Consider the following 21,178-nt stretch of genomic DNA (forward strand, 5'->3'; position numbering starts at 1 on the left):
TGAAGATTGTAAATCGACATATCGTATCAATGGTCGTCGCGCAGTCGTATTCCTTCTCCATTTGTACAGCTGAAAATGAAAGATAGACGGAACACAAACGTGTGGACTCAGCTCATTGATCGAACTGTCAATGATTGGGAACACCGATAATTCTTAGTCGATTTCGAGAGTCCGACTTTCGACAGGTTTTCTTGTCGGTGATTGTCAAAAGATAAAATTGATTGTGCTATAAACGTACTTACATAAATACATACATACATACATGCGAGCACACGCACACGCACACGCACACGCACACGCACACGCACACGCACACCCATTTTATATGTATATTATATATATATATATATATGTATGTATGTATATATGTATATGTATATATTATGTGTATATTATATATATTATATATACTATCGACGTTTCCCCTCCCACGAAATTATCGAATGTTAAAATATCAAAAAATCTTTTCTTGAAATTTTCTTTCATTTTTCCTTTCTTTTTTTTTTCTTTCTTTCTATTTTTTTTTTTTCCTTTCTTTATCCTTACAGTTAAACGAAAATATCTTATCGAGGTTTAATCAATACGCTTTTATCAGTGACCAAAGTTAAATATCTCATCACTGAAAGCGACACCTCAAGTTCGACGAATTTTCATATTACAATGAAAATTCAAAAACCATTGTAAAATATACGCGAAAATATCCAGATGATGGAAGGGAGAGAAGAAATAAATAAATAAATAAATAAGTAAATTAAAAGAGAAAGAAAAAAAAAAACCAAGTAAAAAAGAGATCGTTTTTTACGTACAGATTTTTTTACTGTTCAATTTTATTTAATTTCTCTGTGCCATTTGTACTATGACGTTTGTGTGTGTGTGTGTGTGTTTTTTTTTTAACGTTTGTACCATTACATTTTACATTGAATTTAATACTATTTTTCCTCTTACATTTTAACTAAAATTTCTTTCTCTCCCATCGTTTTTATTTCATCATTACGTCCCTATACCGTATCCATTTCATCTTGAAACCATTTCTATTATTACGCGTTTGGACATTTTCTAAAATTTTCCCATTATATACTATTTGCCCTTGTACGCTCACAGTCATAATCCTTTCGCGGTCGTCCATCAAAGAATATAATAAAAATAGTTGATAGTGTCTCGTATAAGACCGAACAAAAATAACCGGTATCTAACGAACGAAATCTAATTACGGAAATAATTAGAAAATGATGAAAAGAGAAAGAAAGAAATAAAGAAAGGGATGGAAGGAAAGAGGAAGAAAGAAAAAGGAAAAAAAGCAAAGAGTAAAAAACGAGAAAAGCAAGTGAACTAAAGTTAGAAAGAGTTGGTTATAGAGATGGAGAGAGAGAGAAAGAGAGAGATAGATAAAGATAGAGATAGATAGAGAGAGAAACGCCAATAAAACCACAAGAATCTTCCTCAATCGGATTACTGCTTAAGAGACGAGATCCTAGTCAGTTCTTGTTCTCCTTAACAGTTTTATAGTCGCTCCTGTAAACTGTATTATCCCCGTCTGGAATTTCTTTTCCCATTTTTCTTTCTTTCTTTCCTTCTCTTGCTCTCTCTCTCTCTCTCTCTCTCTCTCTCTCTCTCTCTCTCTCTCTCTCACACACATATAGACACACACACACACAAATTTTCTCACTCCAAAGAGAATATATCTCTTCTTAAGAGTTTCGGGCACTACTATGTCACGAACTTTAAATAACATCGTTAAGAGTGCGAACGTTATATACGCCTTTTCTCCTAGGTCGATATATATATACATATATATATATATATATATCAGCATCTAAAACTTTGCAAGCAATTCGAAAGAAAAACAAAGATGAAACTCCCTACAAGTTTAGAATACCATATTATTATTTAGTCTTCGAGTTTGTTGTCTGTGATAAATGTTCGAATACAATTATTCTCTGTTCAAATTAATAATCTCCAAGTCGTTAGAATCTTTCACTATAATCGATCAACAAAAAGCTTTCTCGATCCTAATGTCTTCTCAACTAACCCCCACTTTTCGTTGAATATTTAATTCATTCAAATATCAGAGATATATATGATGTACAATATGTATGCATGCATGTATGTATGTATGTATGTATGTATGCATGTATATATGTATGCGGACAATAGTTTATGATGATAGAATTTTCAACGTTGATTTATTCGAGGAAAAAGAAAAAAGAAAGAAAAGAAAAGAAAAAAGACAAAAAAGAAAGAAACAAAAATGTCACTTAAAATTATCGATCTATTTTCTCATGTGAATTTTATCTCCTTTGTAAACATAATTGAAAACAGCCTTTTATATATATATATATAATCATGTGAATATACGTAAAAACGATCTCTTTTTTATTTGTTTTTTTTTTTTTTTATTTACTTATTTATATTATATGTGAATATGTATAGATACGTGAATATTAACAAAATCAAAGTGATCCCTAGAAAATAAATATAATATCATAATTATTTGTCCTACTTACACCGTCTAATGAACGATAAATTATCAACACAGAATCGGATAACTTTCTAATTAAACACAATGAAAGAATTCTTTTCCCGATTATTATCAGATTGAATTTAAAAAACTACATTTATATACATCGGTGTATATTATATGAGTTTGCTGCCATTTTATTCGCCTGTGCAGTTCACGTCGACTTCAAGGTCACCTTGCTAACGTAAATCAGTCACGTCAACATATTTCGAAATAGTTTCTCTCTTTGATCGGACCCCTCGAAACATTTTATTCGATTAAACATTATTATCTTTTAATTTCCCCAAAATATCTATAACATTTGTATTGATATATAATCTACGAATGAATCTTATAAATTATGACACTCGAATGAATTGTTTCTAACAATAACAAGCATAACTGTTCACGATTAGAAAAATTGCATACATAAGCAAGTATACGCATGGATATATATATATATATATATATATATATATATTTTTTTTATAACAAACACATTTTTCATAGGTATTCTCAAGAACGTAATATCACGACGATAATATATGACGCAATATATAAATGAGAAACATATCCAGATGTAACCTTGAATGATATGTATTTAAAAAGAAAAAGAAGAAGGAAAACATTTCTACGTGATAAGATTGTCGTATGGATCGTTGTTTCGATGATAGTAAAAGCATATTTAAGGAAAGACAATTATCGAATCAGAAGAACGAAGCTTGTTACGTATTAACTTGTGTAACGTATTATAACGTAGTAACGTAGTAATAAGTAGAAAAATAGTAGTAGTGTAGTAATAGTAGTAGTAGTAGTAGTAGTAGTAGTAGAGTAGTAGTAGTGTAATAGTACTGGTAGTAGCGTCCCTCTGACAGTACTCGTGACGTCGTTGTAAACGAATCGACGAGCACGTTGCTTCGTTTACTACGATTTCTCCTCGTGAATCGCGCTATAGCTGTAGTACTACGCGAGTTCGTGTAAAATCGTACATCTTCGGGAATCGACGCGGTGATCGGGAACTATTTCGTGTACGTTGGGAATCGATCGCAAGTGTTTAATAATCGAACGAAATATACGAATCCGAAACTAAAACAAAAAAAAAAAAAAAAAAGAAAAAGAAAGAGAAAACAAACAACTAACGAAATGGAGGAACGTTTACGTAAAACTGAAAAACTTAAGAAATCATTTTATGCGTTATCCTTGTCAGATAATTTTCTCATAATAACCAAAATTATGTCGTCAAAAATGTAAAAGGATGAATCTTGCATTCGAACAATATTATATACGCAATAAATCCTTTTAAAAATGTGTATATATATATATATATATATATATATATGTATCTTAAACCTATCTATCTCTTTCTTGCTCTCGCTCTCTTTCGATCGATCTGACAGTCTCGCATTTGAACTCCCCGCCGTGCCGCCCTCTTTTCGAAGCGAGCTCACGCGCGCAAGGTATACGCAGAAAGAGAGAGAGAGAGAGAGAAAGAGAGAAAGAGAGAGAGAGAGAGAGAGAGAGAGAGAAGAGAGAGAGTAAGAGATAGAGATAGAGAGATAGATAGAAAGAGATAGAAAGAAAAACGGATGCTTACCTTTTCCAAGATTTTCCACGCTACGGGAGTTTCCTGTCACATTCCAGAAATTATATAGCGTTGCTGGAGTATCGCCGCCACAACCACCACCACCACCACCACCACCACCGTTGCTGTCACTCTGCTACCACCTCTGACGCTCTTCTCTCGATGATGATAGTCGTGTGAGGCGCGGCCACCGCTTCAAGATATTCTCTCTTTCTCTCACTCTCACTCTCTCTCTCTCTCTCTCTCTTTCTTTCTCTCTCTCTCTCTCTCTCTCTTTCTTTCTCTCTTTCTATCTTTCAACGAACCGGTCACTCCGAATCTCCACTATCCCATTCGAACTTTTTTTTCCTCCTTCTCCTTCTAAAGAGATTTATACGTGTATATATAAGAGAGAGAATTTCCTTTAAAAGTTCTCTTCTACCGTATTCGAAAAGAAGTTTTAACAGAGGAGCGCGCGTGACTCAAATGCACGCACTGTGTGTTCGTCGAGCACTTGGTTCGCGTTGAGTGAGTGCGCGCGCGCGCGCGCCAGCACGTTTGTGTATATATCTCTATCCTTCTTCTTCCTCCCTCCTTCTCGCTATATCTCTCTCTCTCTCTCTCTCTCTTCCTCTCCTTCTCTCACTCTTCTTTTTAGATAAGGCCGTTTAACCGTACCTCGCGCGCACAACGATCTCGTCTGCTCACTTACTTAACTTGCTTACACGCACGCACGCATACATACATATATATATATATATAATATATATAATATGTGTGTGTGTGTGTAACTTGTACACGTACACGCACACGCTCTCTCACACACACATACACGAAAGAACGACGAACGAATAACCAAAGAATAGAGACGCGCACGGCCAGCCGAGCGGGCCGGAACTGACCCTCTCGTTCTTCTTCGACGACGAATCTCGGAAAAACACGCTCCTCTCCCCCTCTCTCTTTCGCCGTTTCCCCCTTCGACTCCCACCAAACTACCGCCGACAGTCACTGCCACCGGCGCGCTATTGTTGCCGTTGCCGTTGCCGCTGCTGCTGCTGCTATTGCTGTTGCTGTTGCTGCTACTGTCTCTGCCGTTTCTGCTGTTTCTCCTTCTGCTCTTATTATTACTACTCTTGATTTTTCTTCGTTAACTTTTGCCGCAATACTTTCGAACCTTTCGTTAACTCCGCCGGAGAATCTCTGACGACGATGATGATGATTACGATGATGATTATGATGACGATGTCGCATCGAATTAAACCCACCCGCGCGACGAGCTCCTCTCGAGATTCCGTACATCTCCCGGACACGGCTTGTGCGTATGTCCCTGGAGTGGACTCTTTCCCTCTCCCTCTCCCTTTCCCCCTCACTCTTTCTCTCTCTCTCTCTCTCTCTCTCTCTCTCTCTATTTATCTCTATTTATTTATTTACCTCTCTTATTCGTCTTGAAGAGATCAAGGATATCAAACTCGTCTCGTCGACAGACGCCTTCTTCTCTTCGACGCGTGGTGTTCCCTTTCGAGGTTCGACGCACAGCCGCCCACCGTACGCCTCAATGGCCCACCTTCCATGGAGACGCACCACCGATCATGCCGATCGACATCAATCTAATGCGTTCTTTTTCTTCTTTTCTTTCTTCTTGCTTTCTTTCTTTTTACGTTTCTACGTTCTTCCTTTCCTCCTTCCCTTCCTCCTTCTGTTCAATCACCGTCACCACCACCACCACCACCACCACCACCACCACCTCCTCCTCCTCCTTCTTATCCTCCTCCTCCGTCCCTCTTCGTCTAACTTCCGATCGTGTGACACACGATCCCGACCAGGGCCCTTCGACTCTACGACAACGGCGAGCCTCCGACTCTCGCGACACCGTACGCACTGTACGTGCGGCTTTAAGATAGACGGAGAAAGAAAAGCAGAACGACACACTCTTTCTACCTTCTTCTTCTTCCTCTTCCTTCTTCTCCTTCTCCTTCACCACCTCCACCTCCACCACCACCACCACCACCACCTCCTCCTCCTCCTCCTCCTCCTCCTTTCCTTCTTCTTCTTCTGCTACTTTTATTTTTCTTTTTTTTTTCCTCTTCCTTCACCGTCTTCAAAAAGACTACTCGTCGTTCTCTTGAATCATCGGACCGAACGAGAACGCGTTACGCGCTGGCACGGCCCACGTCCTCGATCGAACCTGAGATATCTATGATGATTTTTTTCGGGCGGCCACGCACACGTGCGATGATCGCAAAATTAAACGTCGGCACCGAGCTTTTCTAAAGGTGTTTATTCCGTTTTTGGTCTAGTTTTTCTTTTTTATTTTTCTTTTCTTTTCCTTTTTTTCCTTTTTTTTTTTTTTTTGATATATATATATATATTTTTTTTTTTCCGTGTATGTTGTATTCCTTCTCCCCTTCTATCTCCTCTCTTTTTTTTCACGGAGACATGCCCGTACTCGTCTCCTCCTTCGCCAACGCCTACACGATACACATTGCACGCAGAGCAACGACGCCCCTACACGCTGATGACAGCGGTTCTCAATCGACATCACCTAGATACACTCTCTCTCTCTCTCTCTCTCTCTCTCTCTCTCTCTCTCTCTCTTTCTCTCTCTCCATATAGTTATCGTTTCCTTATTGTACCGATAGAGCGCGCCTCGGTTATGTGGCAAATTTCAAATAAGGGGACGCCAACGAACTCGATTGGTTCAATGATTTTAACTTTAACTCGTCGCTTTCGTATTCGTATCTTGAAATTGCGTTCTCTCTCTCTCTCTCTCTCTCTCTCTCTCTCTCTCTTTTACTCTCACTCATTCTCTCTCTCTCTCTCTCTCTCTCTCTTTCTCTCTTTTCAGTCGCATCATGGCGATGATTTAATCTCGTGATACGTCACTGATCTAGAAAAAGGTTAGGTTCCCGGACGAATGTGATTTTATTTATTATGTCCGTTTCATAGCCGAGTCATCGCTGAAATAAGTATTATACGTTTTCTTAGTCTTATTAAACTCTTATCTTATTTTAAAGAAATTAAAACGAGTAAGATGACTTTTGTCATGGAAAGATTAAATAGTCGTTTTTCTCTTTATTAAATTTAGATAATTCTATTTCAGGAAAATGAATTTAATAAATCAATCATCAGTTTTTATTATTCTTTAATATATGATATTATTAATGTTTCATGCATTATCATGAATTTTTCTTGATATGAGACTGACCTGAATAAAAGTTGATAATGAAGAAAATAATAATGAAATAATAATTTTCTTACGTATATCAAAAAAAAAAAAATTAATAAATAAATAAATAAATTTCGTAAACAATTCCAATTTACTAAGAAATACTTTTATATATAAGATTTTATCTTGAATTATGATCTATCGCATATCGATAGTCGATTAATCTTAAAATCAGTTTATTGAAAATTATCTTTGTTTTTATCTACATTTTGTCGTTCATTTATATTTTAGTAAATGATTGTGAAGTAACATAAATTACTCGATGATGTTGTTTATCTATGTTTATTATTTCATTTAAAATTTATTTAACAAGTATTGTAGAAAAAATAGTTAATGTTTAGAAATTCAATTCTCATTTATATCGAGATATTTTCTTGGTTATACGCCTACTGTTCTACGATAGTTATCATTGTATAAGCTGTTTTATGTTCATTGCTTTCTTTTTTCTAAAAGTAAATAATTTTATTTTTATTCATTATTTGAATAAAAGTCTAAATGTATTATTACAAATGAAAGCACAGAGAAGAGTAAATTCACACATGCAAATGAGCAGTCAATGTACACTTGAATGCATTACTCAAAAAGCAATAAAAGAGCCTATGAACTTTTTGTAAAAATATTTTGATCTTTTCTTTCAAACGCGTTGCTAAAATTTTTTATTTGAAAAATATATTACTTAAGGGTCAATAATATACAACAAAATTATGTATAAAAGATAAAATCCATAATGTTAATAAAAATAATATATTATTTAGTAACATTTTTATTACAACAAATAATATTAAAATTTAATATATAATAAAAATATTTGATATGTTATTTATTATTTAGTATAAATATAAATTCTATTATATTTCAAAAATCCCGGGCGTATTTAAAGCTATTAGCTTTACACGAATAGCGTCGCTTTCGTCGTCGACATGTAATTTCTCCTCTCTTCTCTCATTGGTCCACAGTCAATTAAGAGTTTATCAACAAATCGTCTTAGATAATAATTTATTATAAAATTTATATTTAATCGTAATAAAATAAAAATAAAAGTAACATATATTTATTATATTAATATATATATATATATATATAATAAAGACATAACGAAAAATAACTAGCGTATAAATGAAAATAACCAATAAATGAGCTGGACTCGTCAAATTTTATTGCCGGAAAGGTAGAATTCAATTCATTTAATAAACATTCATTTGTTATATATTATTTCTTTAATAAAGAGAAATAAAGAGAAATAAATACGTTTTATTATAATGAATAAAAATTTGTTGTCAAGTTTAATAAAATAAAGTGAAAAAAAAAAGTGGACTATATCGTCATTGGTGGAATACTCGTTTATTGGTTACTTTTAATATACAATCACGACGGCAACGTAATGAAAAAAAAAAAGGTATAACTTCACCATCTATGTTGATTAGAGTAAAGCATACTGTAACCTACGCAGCCGTAAAGTGGCGATGGCGTTTTGTGTTTTATATTCTTTTGTGAATAAAATCTGGCGTTTATGCGCGTTTTGTCGTCCGATATCAATCCGTTATTATAATTTGTATCTTTTAAGATAAAGCGAGATATAATTGTTCCTTGTTATAATTATATCGAAGAAAAATTAGGCCAGGTAATACGAGAATCAAAAAAAAAATATTAAAGAAGCCCTCGCTTAGAACAGCCGGCGAACGTGACTCAGTTTGTGCAGTAAATGCAATATTCTGATGTTAACGACAATATATTATTGAGAATAGAAATCGCCACAACACATGCGGTAAATATTGGTACGCATATCATTTAATTTATTTATTTCCGTGATTATATTATGCCAATACGATCTTCCCGCCGTAACCTTCTTTTCGCTTGTAACAAGTAGCATTGTTACTAATGCTTTTTCTATCTTCTCATGTGATGTCCCATGTAAACATATACGTATATATAGAGCATGTATATCAATGGTCATATTAAGTTATATTATTGAATATTAAACGTATAATCCTTTCGATTTTTTATACTTTTTAAAATTGAAAATTTCGATTTTTAACTTTTTAAGAAAAAATTTTTTTTTTCTTTTTCCATTTTTCATTTTTCACTCTTTTCTCTCTCTCTCTCTCTCTCTCTCTCTTCTTTTTTTTCTCTTCGTTTTTTAATAAATAAAATATACATTTTTTCCCTGGTTTATTTCTTTAAATAAATTAATTAATATTGTACATTTTACGTGATCGTTTTTTTTTGTTTTTTTATATATATATATATATATATAAATAGTTAATAAATTGATATTTGAATTATAGCGTACATACAAAACATTCGTAGAAATGTCAGACGTAGAAAAGATGGAAGATACTACAATGGATACGCAGGATACTTATTATGAAAATCCAAAAGATAGTGCTGTAAATGAAAGTCAGGATTTTCAACTTGTTGATACTGATGAAGTAAATTCATCTACAAATAAATTAGAAATTCAATCTGAGAATGATAATTCAAAAACTAAAGATGATCCGAATACGCAACAAAGTCAGACACTCGATGAGATAGCTGAAGATAAAACGAGTGGATTAGAAAAGAAAAGTGAAGTTGTTGAAAGCAATGAAAAAGATAATGTTGCGGATGATAGTTCTAAACTTGATGACCAAAAGGATGATACCGACGATGAGAATGATATTGTCCAAGGTACACCTCCTATGATGTATTCGCCATCTAAAAAGGAGGCTCATGGTACATCTGAAAAAATAGGTCTCAAACGTAAAGCAGATTCTGTTGATAATCCTGTTACTAAGTTGTTAAGAAGTTCATCCTCAGAAGATGCTTTAAGTATAGAAAAAAATAAAGTTCATAATGATGATAGTCATCATTCAGATAAATCAGATGATTCTCAATTAAATATTTCAAGAAATTGTACAATACCAGATGTTGTAATAGAAGAAACTCAGGATGTAGAAGGTGAAGAACTTATTGAATCCAACGTGAAAAATTCTGATTTTGTTTTAAATGAAACCAAAGATGATAAGAACTGTGAATCATGCCCTGTACAGAAATGTTTAAATAAAAATGAAAATAATGGTAAAAAAACTTATGAAATAAATCAAAATGAAACTGTAAACAATCCAATTACATCCGACACATCTACTAATATAACTACTATTACCACCACAGCTACCACTACTACTAGTACTGCTATTACTACTAGTACTGCTATTACTACTAGTACAAATGACGATATTGAAAAAGAAAATACTTTTGATGTTAATGTGACTAAGGTTAGCGACGAAAAAGAATTAACTGAGAACAAAGAAATAGAAAATATAGAAATATCAATAACTGATGTAACAGCAAAGAATGATTCAAATTCCGATGTATCAATTAATTCTTCTAAAGATATAAATGAAGAAAAATCACTTCCTCCTGTAAATAAGGAGGATAATAAAAGTTCAACATCCAAGCATATTGACGATGTTAATTTGCAGAGTAAAAGTAGTACCAGTGAGGAAATAGTATTAGATAAAATAACAATAAGTAAACAGCAACCTGTTGCATCTACTTATACAAACAAACCGCGTATGAGCATAGAAGTTGTTTTTGACAAATCAACTATGTCTCAAGAAAAGAAAATAAAATTACCAGAATTAGTTGAAATTGATGAAGATGGGGAGAAAATTATCTTGGATTCGTCGCAGGAGAATTCTATAGGAAAACTTGGTGAAAAAGAAGTTTTTGATACTACAAATACTGAAAATATTTATAAAAGTTGTTACGAAAATAAAAATAGTAATGATTTCAATTATAAATCTTTAATTAACACCAAAGAATCGTCAGTAGATTCAAAATCTGATAAACATCATTTTAATGGAAATAGTGAATGTAAGAAATGCGATACAGATGGTACGGCTAGTGTAGAATCAGATATATTTACTAATGAGCTGCATTCTACTATTTTAAAAGGCGATAATGTTTTACGGTCTATGAATAAAGAAACGAAGACGCCTGCTTCGGTAACTAAAGAGAGTGATAATGCAGATTTAATAAGTGTGAGTGATAATGAACATGATGTTTCACTTATAGATGATAATGTTAAAAGTAAATCTGAAATAAGTAATGCAAATTTACTTGCAAAAGCTTTACAAGTAGAAAAAGAAGTCGGTGTGTATGTAAGACTTAAATGTTTATTACATATTGATGAGAGTACAAAAGAATTTCTGAACAAAGAATTAATGAGTGTTCATTGTGAACCTATAGTAGAACTTTCATCCGCACGCCAAAAAACAGAAGACACTTCTGCTTCGTTAGCTGATATTTCTGGAAATGACAACAAGGATACCTCGCCAGGATCAGTTAACAGCAATCCGCAATTATTTCATTTAAATCCTTCGAGACTTTCTTTCCTTTCAACAATTAGTTCTACAAGTTCAGCATCCAGTGCTGCTTCTTTAGTCGCTAAACTTGCAGCTAAAGATACACATTTTTCACTACCTCGAGGTCCAGCTAAACATGCAAAGAAGTCAGTGTATGAAATACCATCAGCACCACAAAAACAAAATATAGATGAATCTCATGAGAGATTAATTAAAGAATGGAAAAATAACCGTTTATTAGTAACGACCATTTTGAGTTATTTAAATACAGAGGTTAATACAATTGATACATATAACATAAGTAATGAAAGATTAGATGATGTTTTGCAAAAAATTAGATGTTCTACGCCAGAAGAACAAGAAGAAAGGGCAATGGAAACAGCAACACCCAAAAGTTCCAGAAAAAATCGAGCATCAAAAAGACCACGAAGTAAAAATACCAGAACAGGTGTGCAAACGAATGGAATGTGCAAAATTTCACCAAAAGAATTGATTTCTTCCCAAGGAAATAACAGTACTCCTAGTAGTAGAAAGAAAACCAAAACTGATAAAATTGATAGTGATATACCATCCAATAACACTGTTTCATTCGTTAAAGATTTATCATACATTAATATAAACGATGAATTGGTTGGTAAAGAAGTATTTGCCAAGTGGTCTGACAATAATTATTATCCAGGTACAGTCACGGAAAAAGTTAAGTTAAAATATAAAGTGAATTTTTACGATGGGAAAAATAAATTACTTATAGAAGATTTTATTATACCAATACCAAAGACCCTGAAAGAAGGTTTATCAGTATACGCGACTACGGCAGAAGATGATTATGGTTCCTGTGGCTTAATAGTTGAAGTCCAAAATACTAATAATGATACATATTATTCAGTAGAAACGGATGAAGGAGAGAAATTGCAAGTCCAGGTGAAAGACATCTTTTTGTCATCAGATCAAGCGCAAGTATTGAAGGAAGAAATATTTGTCAAAATAAATAATCTTCCGTCTACGCCTAAGCTTTCGGGCCAAATAACTTTAGACAACATGGTAGATGGAAAACGGCGTTCTAAAAGAATTGCCACACCTACATTTTCAACTCCAAAATCTAAAATATTGGCTGGTAGTTCTATTGATAAAAATATTAGTATATCGGAACCATCTGTTTCTGGTATAGCTTCTAAAACTAAGAAGAGAGATTCTTCTGAAAATGAGAGTAAATCTAGTGATTCAAATCTTTCTTTAAAAGATGAAACTGTATTAAGTGGCGTGCAACCAGAAATTATTGGGACGCCAAATGAACAAATTGTAAAAGGACCTCAGCATAGAATAAAAGGAAAACCACGAAGTAAGAAAAAAGCTGAAAATGAAGAAACTATTGCGACTTTGGGTCCTATTCCAAACAACAATTCTACTTTATTTAAAGGCATGTCATTTATTCTTACTTGTGCGTCATTGGAAGTACTTGATAGGTTTCAAGCAGATGCTAAAGATTCTGGTTCTGAGACTGGAACAGAAAATGAAGAAGAATGGGTCCGTAGACCATTTGTAAGGGATAGGCTGAAAACCCAAATAGAAGCTGGAAAAGGTAAAATTTATGACGAGTTTGATTTAATACCAAAGGAAGAATATAAAAATACAAAACTGATTACAAATGTGCCAAATGTTACTGCAAAAAATTTATTATGTCTTTCGGTCGGAATTCCTGCATATAATCATAATTGGATTATACAGTGTTGTCAAGAGGTATATAAAACTTTTATTCTCGTAAAAATGATAAGCATAGTTTTTATTTATATTACATTTGAATAATATTTGATGTTTATTTTTTCTTTTTTTTTTTTTTTTTTTTTCTTTTTCAAGGATAAATTAATAAATCCAGCAGGATGGAGCTTACCTGCCGGATGGAGTTTGGATAAACAATCTTATATTGAAGTTTTTCAAAGGCCTAGTAATAAACCATTAACTCAAGTTATAGTAATAATTCCTATTGTAGAATCGGACAAAAAATTTACATCTTTCTGGCGCCAAATATGCGAAAATGCAGGTGCTGTGGTTTTGCTGGTAGATGGTTCAGGTATTATATTTTCTATATAATTAACTTTTAAATTATCTTCATATCTAATATGAAATGTATGTACATAGGAATATAAAAGATAGTAATAATATTTATAATCAATAAAATATTAATCCTTACAGAAAGTATGGAAGGATTTGCAGAAGGTACAGTAGTAGTTACTAATCGCAGATGTCCTTCATGGGCAATTACAAAAGCTGGAGAATGGCAATTACCATTGCTTTCCACAACGTGGGTTGTTCAATGTTTAATTGAAGGCAAAATCTGTCCATATGACTCTCAACTACGTTATAAATATAATTATATACAAAATTAAAATCCTTCCTCTCCAGCAAGGTGTTATTGGCCATATCTGTAAGTACAACAAATATAGTTATGAATGGAAAAGAAAAAGACACATTTTGTTTTTAAATTTCAAATGTTTTCAAATATTCTATTTTTATGTATTTCTTTATGTTTATGATTCCTTTGAACTTTGTGTATATATATATATATATATATACATATACATATATGAATATATACACACACATACACATCTTAAAGTATATACGTTTAAATATATATATATTATATATATATATATTTGAAGTGTATTTTCTTATAATAATAATTATCAGACCACTTATAAAATAATGTCTTTTATCAATCTATGCTAATCATATATGATAATTCGCAACATATCTTTGCTAAATAAAATTTAATTTATCAATAAAATTAAAGAAATTTAAAAAGATGTTATTATTCAATGATCATCTTGTCGATGAGAATATTTGCTTTGTATTATTTTTTTTTATTATTGGAACTTTTATCATCACTTTCTACCATAAAAAGTTATAGCTTTTGATAAAATTAAATTCTTATTTCCTTCACATTCTTTTTTTTTTTTTTTTTAAGGAACTACAGAATATTTTCTCCTTTCATTATAATACTGACCTATAAGGTAGAAATTTAATGGATCTGTTTTTTAAATAGAATTTTTTTTTATTACTTTTCTGTTCATTCTCAGCATATGTAGATTGTGAACAATTATATTATATAGTTCAGTATTCACATGAACTTATATTTGTTCTATGCTTAATAATGAATATTAAAAAACTAAAGAATTTTCTCTTTTATTTTTCTGAATTCATATATTATCGTTAATTCGTATTATTCATTATTTAATCCTATTTTCTAATTTGAAAATTTTCCAAAATCAACAAATTAGGAATTAGATAAATACTTCTCTGTATTTATAGTACTTACAGTGTTGGTATTGTTTCTCACAAAGCTGTAATATTAGAGTTTTGTAACATTTTGTATAAAATAAAATATAAATATATATCAATTTTATATGGTGAACGAGTTTATTATAAGGAATGTTTATAACGTCTTGATTGCAAATTGTGTGATATTGAAATGCAACAGTAAATCATGGAAATGAATGAAACATTTATAAATAATTTTCATATAAATATACACATATATATAATTTTACAATGTTTTGTCTATCTATCAGTGTTCTTCATGGTGCTTAATACCAATATGGTATTCTATCAAAACAGGAAGTCTTATAAAAGTGTCTTGCAGATATCTGTGACATAAATAACACTCGTATTAATCCTGTTAACATAAAATAATATGTACAACATGATTAGTTGATTTAATTTTACAACAATAAAAATCACAGGTGAGATAAGTGTAAATGTAATAACAATAATAATCGAATTAACATGACTAAATTAGACTAAATAACATTTGTTAATTACAAATAACGAAATGGTATAATCATTTTTGAAATACATATTATCAACAAAAAATTGCAAACATATAAACAGATTTATTAAAACAAATTATTATTTGTACAATTAATACTATCTCACTTATCTCATTGTGATTTATATATAATAAATTAAAATGTGCGATTTATTGTAATCTGACAAACAATGTATAATATCAAATTAAAATATTTGTTATTTTTTTAATTAGTGATTATATAGCAGTGTATTTTTTAAATATATAATACACAAAGATGTAATACTTATTCATTTAATGTATAAGGTATTACTAAAACATAATTTTATTTGATATATTATTATATTTACGTAGATATTAATGAAACTTACAAAATAAATTGAGTATTGAAGCTTCCTGTTAAAATGATGAAAAAGATATGTGCGAGAAAGATATAAGCAGACTATTGTAAGGATCATATTTTCTCCAATACTCGAAACTTCAAATTTTTATTATGTTAAATCCATGCTGCATTTCAAAATTAATTGGTACATCGAGAATAGGTGCACATGTACGAGTGTGTATATATAAGTAAATATACGAATATTTACTATTTCTAATACATAAGTTGTAGCCATTATGTACAATGTCTTTGGGATAAAATACAATGACCTATTTTGTCAAAAAAATTTTATTCTTCATCAATAATGTACCCATCAACTAAATATATATATATATAAATATTAAAAATAACATCAATTCATTTTGAATTTTTAAACATAATTTGAATTATAATAAATAATATAATTAATTTATCATTATAATTATTGGAAATGTTATAAGAATAATATCTTGTTAAGAAAAAATAATTATTTACATACAATAATTATTTTCATAGAACATGTACAAAATATTTCGCTCTATTTTAATGTATCGTAATATTTTGGAAAATTTAATTTACGGATTGTACCAATCGAGAAAAAGTAAAGAAAATGACATAACTAATAGGAAAAAAAGAATCCACACTCTAAGCCCAGCATTCCTTTGAATAGCTTGTCGAATCTGTTCGTTAGCTTCTTTTACATTTTCAGTAGATCCAACGACCGTTGTCATTAATCGATCAAGATCTTTATCTTGATCTAATACCTTTTCTGTAAATATTTCTTGTAATTCAGCTATATGAACTACTTTACTTTCAATTTGTCTGACCTCCTCCGTTATTGTACAAAGTTCATTATATAATTGCTCATTTTCTGACTCAAGCATCTGGATATCTTCAGGTGACAATTCTTCATATAAAAGAGTATTAACATCTTCATTAATTTCTTGAACTTTCATGGGATTCAATTTGCTTGAATTGCTCTGATTTTCAGTGTTATTTGTTTTTTCAATTAAATTTGAAACAGACCTTTTATTATCCATTTCCATAATTTTGTTTGGTTTTGTATCTAATTCAAGTTTAGATATATTCCTCATTTCTAAAGCTCGTTTTACTCTTATAGCTTTTTGTTCTGAATAAATTTTACAAACGTTTTTCAAATAATCCTCAATCAAGAGCAAAACAATTTCACGATGTTCCATATTTTGTCTAGAAACTTCTGAAAATGCAATTTCTCTCTTCAATTCTTTAATAAGCTGAGAACAAGTACTCATAATTGTTTGAGCTCCTGCATCAATTTTATCACGATCCGTATCGGTCATACGTGGTATGTTAGAAAAATAATTGGAAAAATTTAAATAAGCTTTCCGATTTTCTAATAAAAATTCTCTAAGTTTTGTTATTTGAGCTACAACAGCTTGGGTTTTGATGTAAAAAGAACTTTTACTTTTTGTCTTTTTCAATGGTTTAGTAAAACTAGAAGATCCTAAATTTTTATCCTGTAAACTAACAGTTTTTACACAGTCTCTGAATAATATACTGACATCCATTTTTAATATCAGTGTATATCACTGCTAATATTTTGAATGTAAATAACTTCAATCACACAAGTAGCTAATTATATCTTATGGCTGAAAAAAGATATATTTATAAAAATAATGTTCACCTTTCAAATACAATATATAAAAATATTTTGTTTCGTTAATCTATAATCTACATTGCCATATATAATTCAAACATTACCTCAAACTAAACTGACTTAATTGTGAAATTTATAATGAATATATATTATCAAGATGATTCACAAAAAAGTCATACAAGGATAATGTTCACTTTATTACCTATTCTTACAAATGAATTCCAATGTAGTATAATAAATTAAGATCAGCTCATTTTCATTTATTTTAAAACACATAAACATACTAATATATCATATTAATTGAATAAATCGATAATTGTTATGACCTTAATAATAATCTATATTTGAAAAATACTTGTCATATAAAATTTTACACCGACCATATTGTGCTAATGTTGTACCGTGCGACATAACCTAAAAAAAAAAATATCAACAAAGTTAAAAGGAAAAAAGATATGCAAACTTGTGATAATGTAATACTAATGTATAATTACAATTATTCACAAGACAGAAACTATTGAAATATTAATTTTTCAAAAATAATTTTTATTTGTAAAACTTTTTTTCTATTTTTTTTCTTTTTCTTTTTCTTTTTTTTTTTTATCACTTCCTCAAAAAAATTTAATTAATTAATAGTTATCAGTAAATTTTTGAACATCCGGTTGACGCAACTTACATCTTGACATTCGATTGTTATAAACAACTTTAAAAAATGCAAATAAATATAAACACAAGTGTCTTGATTTATATCTACTTTGAAATTATATTTTCAAATAAAATGAAAATCTTTGATTTTAGATTATTTCATTAAAATCTAAAATGATAAAGATACATGATGAATGCAAAAATAAATACTTCTAATGTTGTAATTTATAAAAAGTTTCCAAAAAGATATAATTTTATTTATTACCTTTTTTCTATTACACGATTAGAAATATTACAAGATAGTGTTCATTTTTATAAAACATTACAATTTAGTCATTGCAATTAATAATAACGAGATATAAATTTCTTTGTTTAATGCCTTTCGTATGTATCTAGGGACCCTGAAATTTAGAAATATGCAATAGTGAAACGAAGTAGGAAGAAATTCTAGTACTATCTAGTATCGAAATGACAAGATGGCACGTCAGCAGCAAAGCGATGTCGATGAATTGTTCGACGTAAAAAATCACTTTTATATCGGTAATTATCAACAATGTATCAACGAAGCACAAAAAATCAAGGTACGTGTATTATCAAATTTATGCTGGTATTTCTTTTTGACATTGTCAACATCCAGAAAATTTATCTTCCTTTCGCAGTCATACTACCGCATTAATGTAATTTATTGTTAAATCAAAATTTTTTCTTTTTTACATGAGAAAACAATATATATATATATATATATTTTTTTTTTTATTAATATTAAAAAATATTTCATAAAGATGATTCTCTTTTGTGTATCAATTTATTAATAGATATATATTTAATTTCAATGTAACGTTAAATATTGAAAAAATTGCTATTCTGTTATTCATGCTTTTTATTAATAATTATTTCATAACTATTCTACAAACACATGTTTTTCTAATAATAACAAATTATAAAAGTCACATTATATATTTTAATTTCACGTATAATATTAAAGTAAATATTAAATTATTATTTTATAAATTATCTATCCTTTATATCTATACAATCTTTATTATAATATTTGTATTTCTACCTGTGTAATAATGTAATTTAAATTATACATATTAGAATTATATTTTTTCCTTTTTAATTGCAGCCCTCTTCTTCGGACGTGGCAATGGAACGCGATGTATTTTTATATCGTGCTTACATAGCACAAAGGAAATTCCGTGTTGTTTTAGATGAAATCAATAATTCATCACCACCAGAATTACAACCATTGAAAACATTAGCGGATTATTTTGCAAATCCGTCACGTAGAGAAGCAATTGTTGCAGAATTAGATCAAGCAGCAAATCACACTAATTTAGACAATCACAATTTTATGATTGTTGCTGCTACTATATATTATCATGAAAAGAATTTAGAATCTGCACTACGAGTACTTCGCAATGTAGATCATTTGGAATGTTTAGCATTAACATTGCAAATTTATTTGAAAATGGATCGTTTGGATTTGGCTAGAAAAGAACTCAAAACAATGCAGGAGAAAGATGATGATGCTACATTAACGCAACTCGCTCAAGCTTGGTTAAATATAAGCAGTGGAGGGGACAAATTACAGGATGCTTATTATATATTTCAGGTATAAAAAAAAATATGGATAGCTTTTATCTTAATGTTTGTTATTGTAATTACATAAAATTACTTGATATCGAATGAACTTAAAATATATTTATAAAAAAACATAGATAGATTTTAATTAAGATTGATTAATTCATTGAGATAAACTTTTATTTGTTGAATTATTTCAGGAAATGATTGACAAGCATTCCAGTACAAGTATGTTGTTAAATGGTCAAGCTACTTGTTTTATTGGTCAAGCAAAATATGAAGAAGCTGAAACAGCTTTGCAAGAATCACTTGACAAAGATAGTAATAATCCTGACACCTTAATCAATATGATTGTCCTTTCGCAACATATGGGAAAACCACCTGAAGTTGCTAATCGTTATTTAAGTCAATTAAAGGATTCTCATTTGGAACATCCATTTGTTCAAGAATATTTGCAAAAAGAAATTGAATTTCAAAGACTTAGAAAACAATATTCATCGTCTGCCTAAATTACAATAAATTCAGACCTTGGCATTCCATGGATCGGTTAAAATAAACAAGTATTAATGAGAATATTGAATCAGTTTTGAATAGGGCATACTACAGAATGTAGACAATATTTATGGGACAAAGTGTATGAGATTTTGTCATGAGGCTTGATCGAATGATAGTAAAGCAGTTTGCTCTTAAGCAAGAATATTCTGTTTTTATATAAATTTCTATGACATAATCACAGAAATAAATGTAACATGTTTAGAGATTTTCCAAAATTAACCTTTTTATAATTAAAAAAAAAAAAAAAAAAAACAAAAAAAAAAAACACTATTGTGATAAGATTGAAAAAGCAAAAGCAAAAAGAAAAAAAAAATAAAATAAAATAGCATTTAATCCACATGAACTCAACACCACTCGTGGTTTTAAAATAATGTTTTCAAAATAAAAATAAAACAAAAAAAAGAAAAGAAAAGAAAAACCATGCGGCTGCCATTTTATAGTACAGTCATAATAAGATATTTCTGATATGCAATTTTTTCATTTTGCATGTATCATCTTTTTTATCATAGAAATTTGCGCGTAATTATATACATATACATACGTGCATATAAAAAATAAAGTATTGTACTACATACTAGTTTGCAATAAAGGAAGGCTACAAGCACTTTCTTTTTTATCTTAATATTTCGTTTGCTATAAAAAGAAATAAAACATTTTAACATAAACACATAAATACATAACAACTAATGACAATTGTAGAATCATAAACGTAGAGTCATTAATATTCAAACATAGCAAATAATGTAATTCAAATGAGTAATGTACAAGTTCGTTACTTTTATGGAAAAGAAGGAGAAAGTAATTAGTCGAATTTTGTTGAGTTTTATGTATTGTTAATTCAATTTATATTATCGATTCAATCGATAATATAAATCGTATTTAGTAGAAACGTTAAAATCATTATTTGTAACGATTATCACATCATTATTTGATTTTATTTATTGTTTCTTACATATATACAT

The 21,178-nt window shown here is 30.2% G+C and overlaps 4 protein-coding genes across 18 annotated transcripts in view; 2 read left to right on the forward strand and 2 right to left on the reverse strand.

Moving 5' to 3' along the window:
• The window catches only part of LOC124954160 (catenin delta-2), an 85,041-nt gene extending 79,243 nt beyond the window's left edge, over nucleotides 1–5,798 (reverse strand). For 8 of the 10 annotated variants that reach the window (XM_047506652.1, XM_047506646.1, XM_047506651.1 and 5 more), the window contains exon 1: nucleotides 4,092–5,798. The gene's annotated coding sequence lies outside the window, so the exon portion shown is untranslated. The remainder of the gene's footprint in view (nucleotides 1–4,091) is intronic. The other 2 variants (XM_047506655.1, XM_047506653.1) reach the window with 1 other exon arrangement.
• Nucleotides 5,799–8,714: 2,916 nt separating this feature from the next.
• LOC124954048 lies at nucleotides 8,715–16,154 on the forward strand. 3 transcript variants are annotated; one of them, XM_047506303.1, is made up of 5 exons: nucleotides 8,715–9,049; nucleotides 9,570–13,367; nucleotides 13,485–13,698; nucleotides 13,821–14,052; nucleotides 15,200–16,154. In XM_047506303.1, the coding sequence occupies exons 1-4, from the start codon at nucleotides 8,987–8,989 to the stop codon at nucleotides 14,012–14,014; spliced, it is 4,269 nt and encodes a 1,422-aa protein (XP_047362259.1). In that variant the 5' UTR covers nucleotides 8,715–8,986; the 3' UTR covers nucleotides 14,015–14,052; nucleotides 15,200–16,154. The 3 variants fall into 3 exon arrangements, with proteins under 3 accessions (XP_047362259.1, XP_047362260.1, XP_047362258.1); XM_047506304.1 differs by having other exon boundaries at nucleotides 8,715–9,059; nucleotides 13,821–16,154; XM_047506302.1 differs by having other exon boundaries at nucleotides 13,821–16,154.
• A 160-nt stretch (nucleotides 16,155–16,314) lies between these two features.
• Nucleotides 16,315–18,529, reverse strand: LOC124954033 (syntaxin-18). 4 transcript variants are annotated; one of them, XM_047506257.1, is made up of 4 exons: nucleotides 18,343–18,529; nucleotides 18,109–18,246; nucleotides 17,537–17,846; nucleotides 16,315–17,424 (listed from the first exon to the last, which is right to left on the reverse strand). In XM_047506257.1, the coding sequence occupies exon 4, from the start codon at nucleotides 17,341–17,343 to the stop codon at nucleotides 16,372–16,374; it is 972 nt and encodes a 323-aa protein (XP_047362213.1). In that variant the 5' UTR covers nucleotides 17,344–17,424; nucleotides 17,537–17,846; nucleotides 18,109–18,246; nucleotides 18,343–18,529; the 3' UTR covers nucleotides 16,315–16,371. The 4 variants fall into 4 exon arrangements, with proteins under 4 accessions (XP_047362213.1, XP_047362211.1, XP_047362212.1 ...); XM_047506255.1 differs by having other exon boundaries at nucleotides 16,315–17,846; XM_047506256.1 differs by lacking the exon at nucleotides 18,109–18,246 and having other exon boundaries at nucleotides 16,315–17,846.
• Nucleotides 18,479–20,838, forward strand: LOC124954034 (coatomer subunit epsilon). The gene is made up of 3 exons (XM_047506259.1): nucleotides 18,479–18,658; nucleotides 19,204–19,692; nucleotides 19,862–20,838. Exons 1-3 carry the CDS (start codon nucleotides 18,554–18,556, stop codon nucleotides 20,168–20,170), a joined length of 903 nt encoding a protein of 300 aa, XP_047362215.1. The 5' UTR covers nucleotides 18,479–18,553; the 3' UTR covers nucleotides 20,171–20,838.
• Nucleotides 20,839–21,178: the final 340 nt, after the last annotated feature.

The sequence above is a fragment of the Vespa velutina genome, chromosome 14, assembly GCF_912470025.1.
Source record: "Vespa velutina chromosome 14, iVesVel2.1, whole genome shotgun sequence".
Classification (NCBI taxonomy): Eukaryota; Metazoa; Arthropoda; class Insecta; order Hymenoptera; family Vespidae; genus Vespa; species Vespa velutina.

Excerpts from the sequence above, each read along its gene's own strand:
- LOC124954048 (XM_047506302.1), top strand. The coding sequence starts at position 8,987 with ATGCAATATTCTGATGTTAACGACAATATATTATTGAGAATAGAAATC. Across the intron at positions 9,050-9,569 it reads AAATCGCCACAACACATGCG|CGTACATACAAAACATTCGT; the intron begins GTAAATATTGGT and ends TTTGAATTATAG. Across the intron at positions 13,699-13,820 it reads TTTGCTGGTAGATGGTTCAG|AAAGTATGGAAGGATTTGCA; the intron begins GTATTATATTTT and ends TAATCCTTACAG.
- LOC124954033 (XM_047506256.1), bottom strand. The coding sequence starts at position 17,343 with ATGGATGTCAGTATATTATTCAGAGACTGTGTAAAAACTGTTAGTTTA.
- LOC124954034 (XM_047506259.1), top strand. The coding sequence starts at position 18,554 with ATGGCACGTCAGCAGCAAAGCGATGTCGATGAATTGTTCGACGTAAAA. Across the intron at positions 18,659-19,203 it reads ACGAAGCACAAAAAATCAAG|CCCTCTTCTTCGGACGTGGC; the intron begins GTACGTGTATTA and ends TTTTAATTGCAG. Across the intron at positions 19,693-19,861 it reads ATGCTTATTATATATTTCAG|GAAATGATTGACAAGCATTC; the intron begins GTATAAAAAAAA and ends GAATTATTTCAG.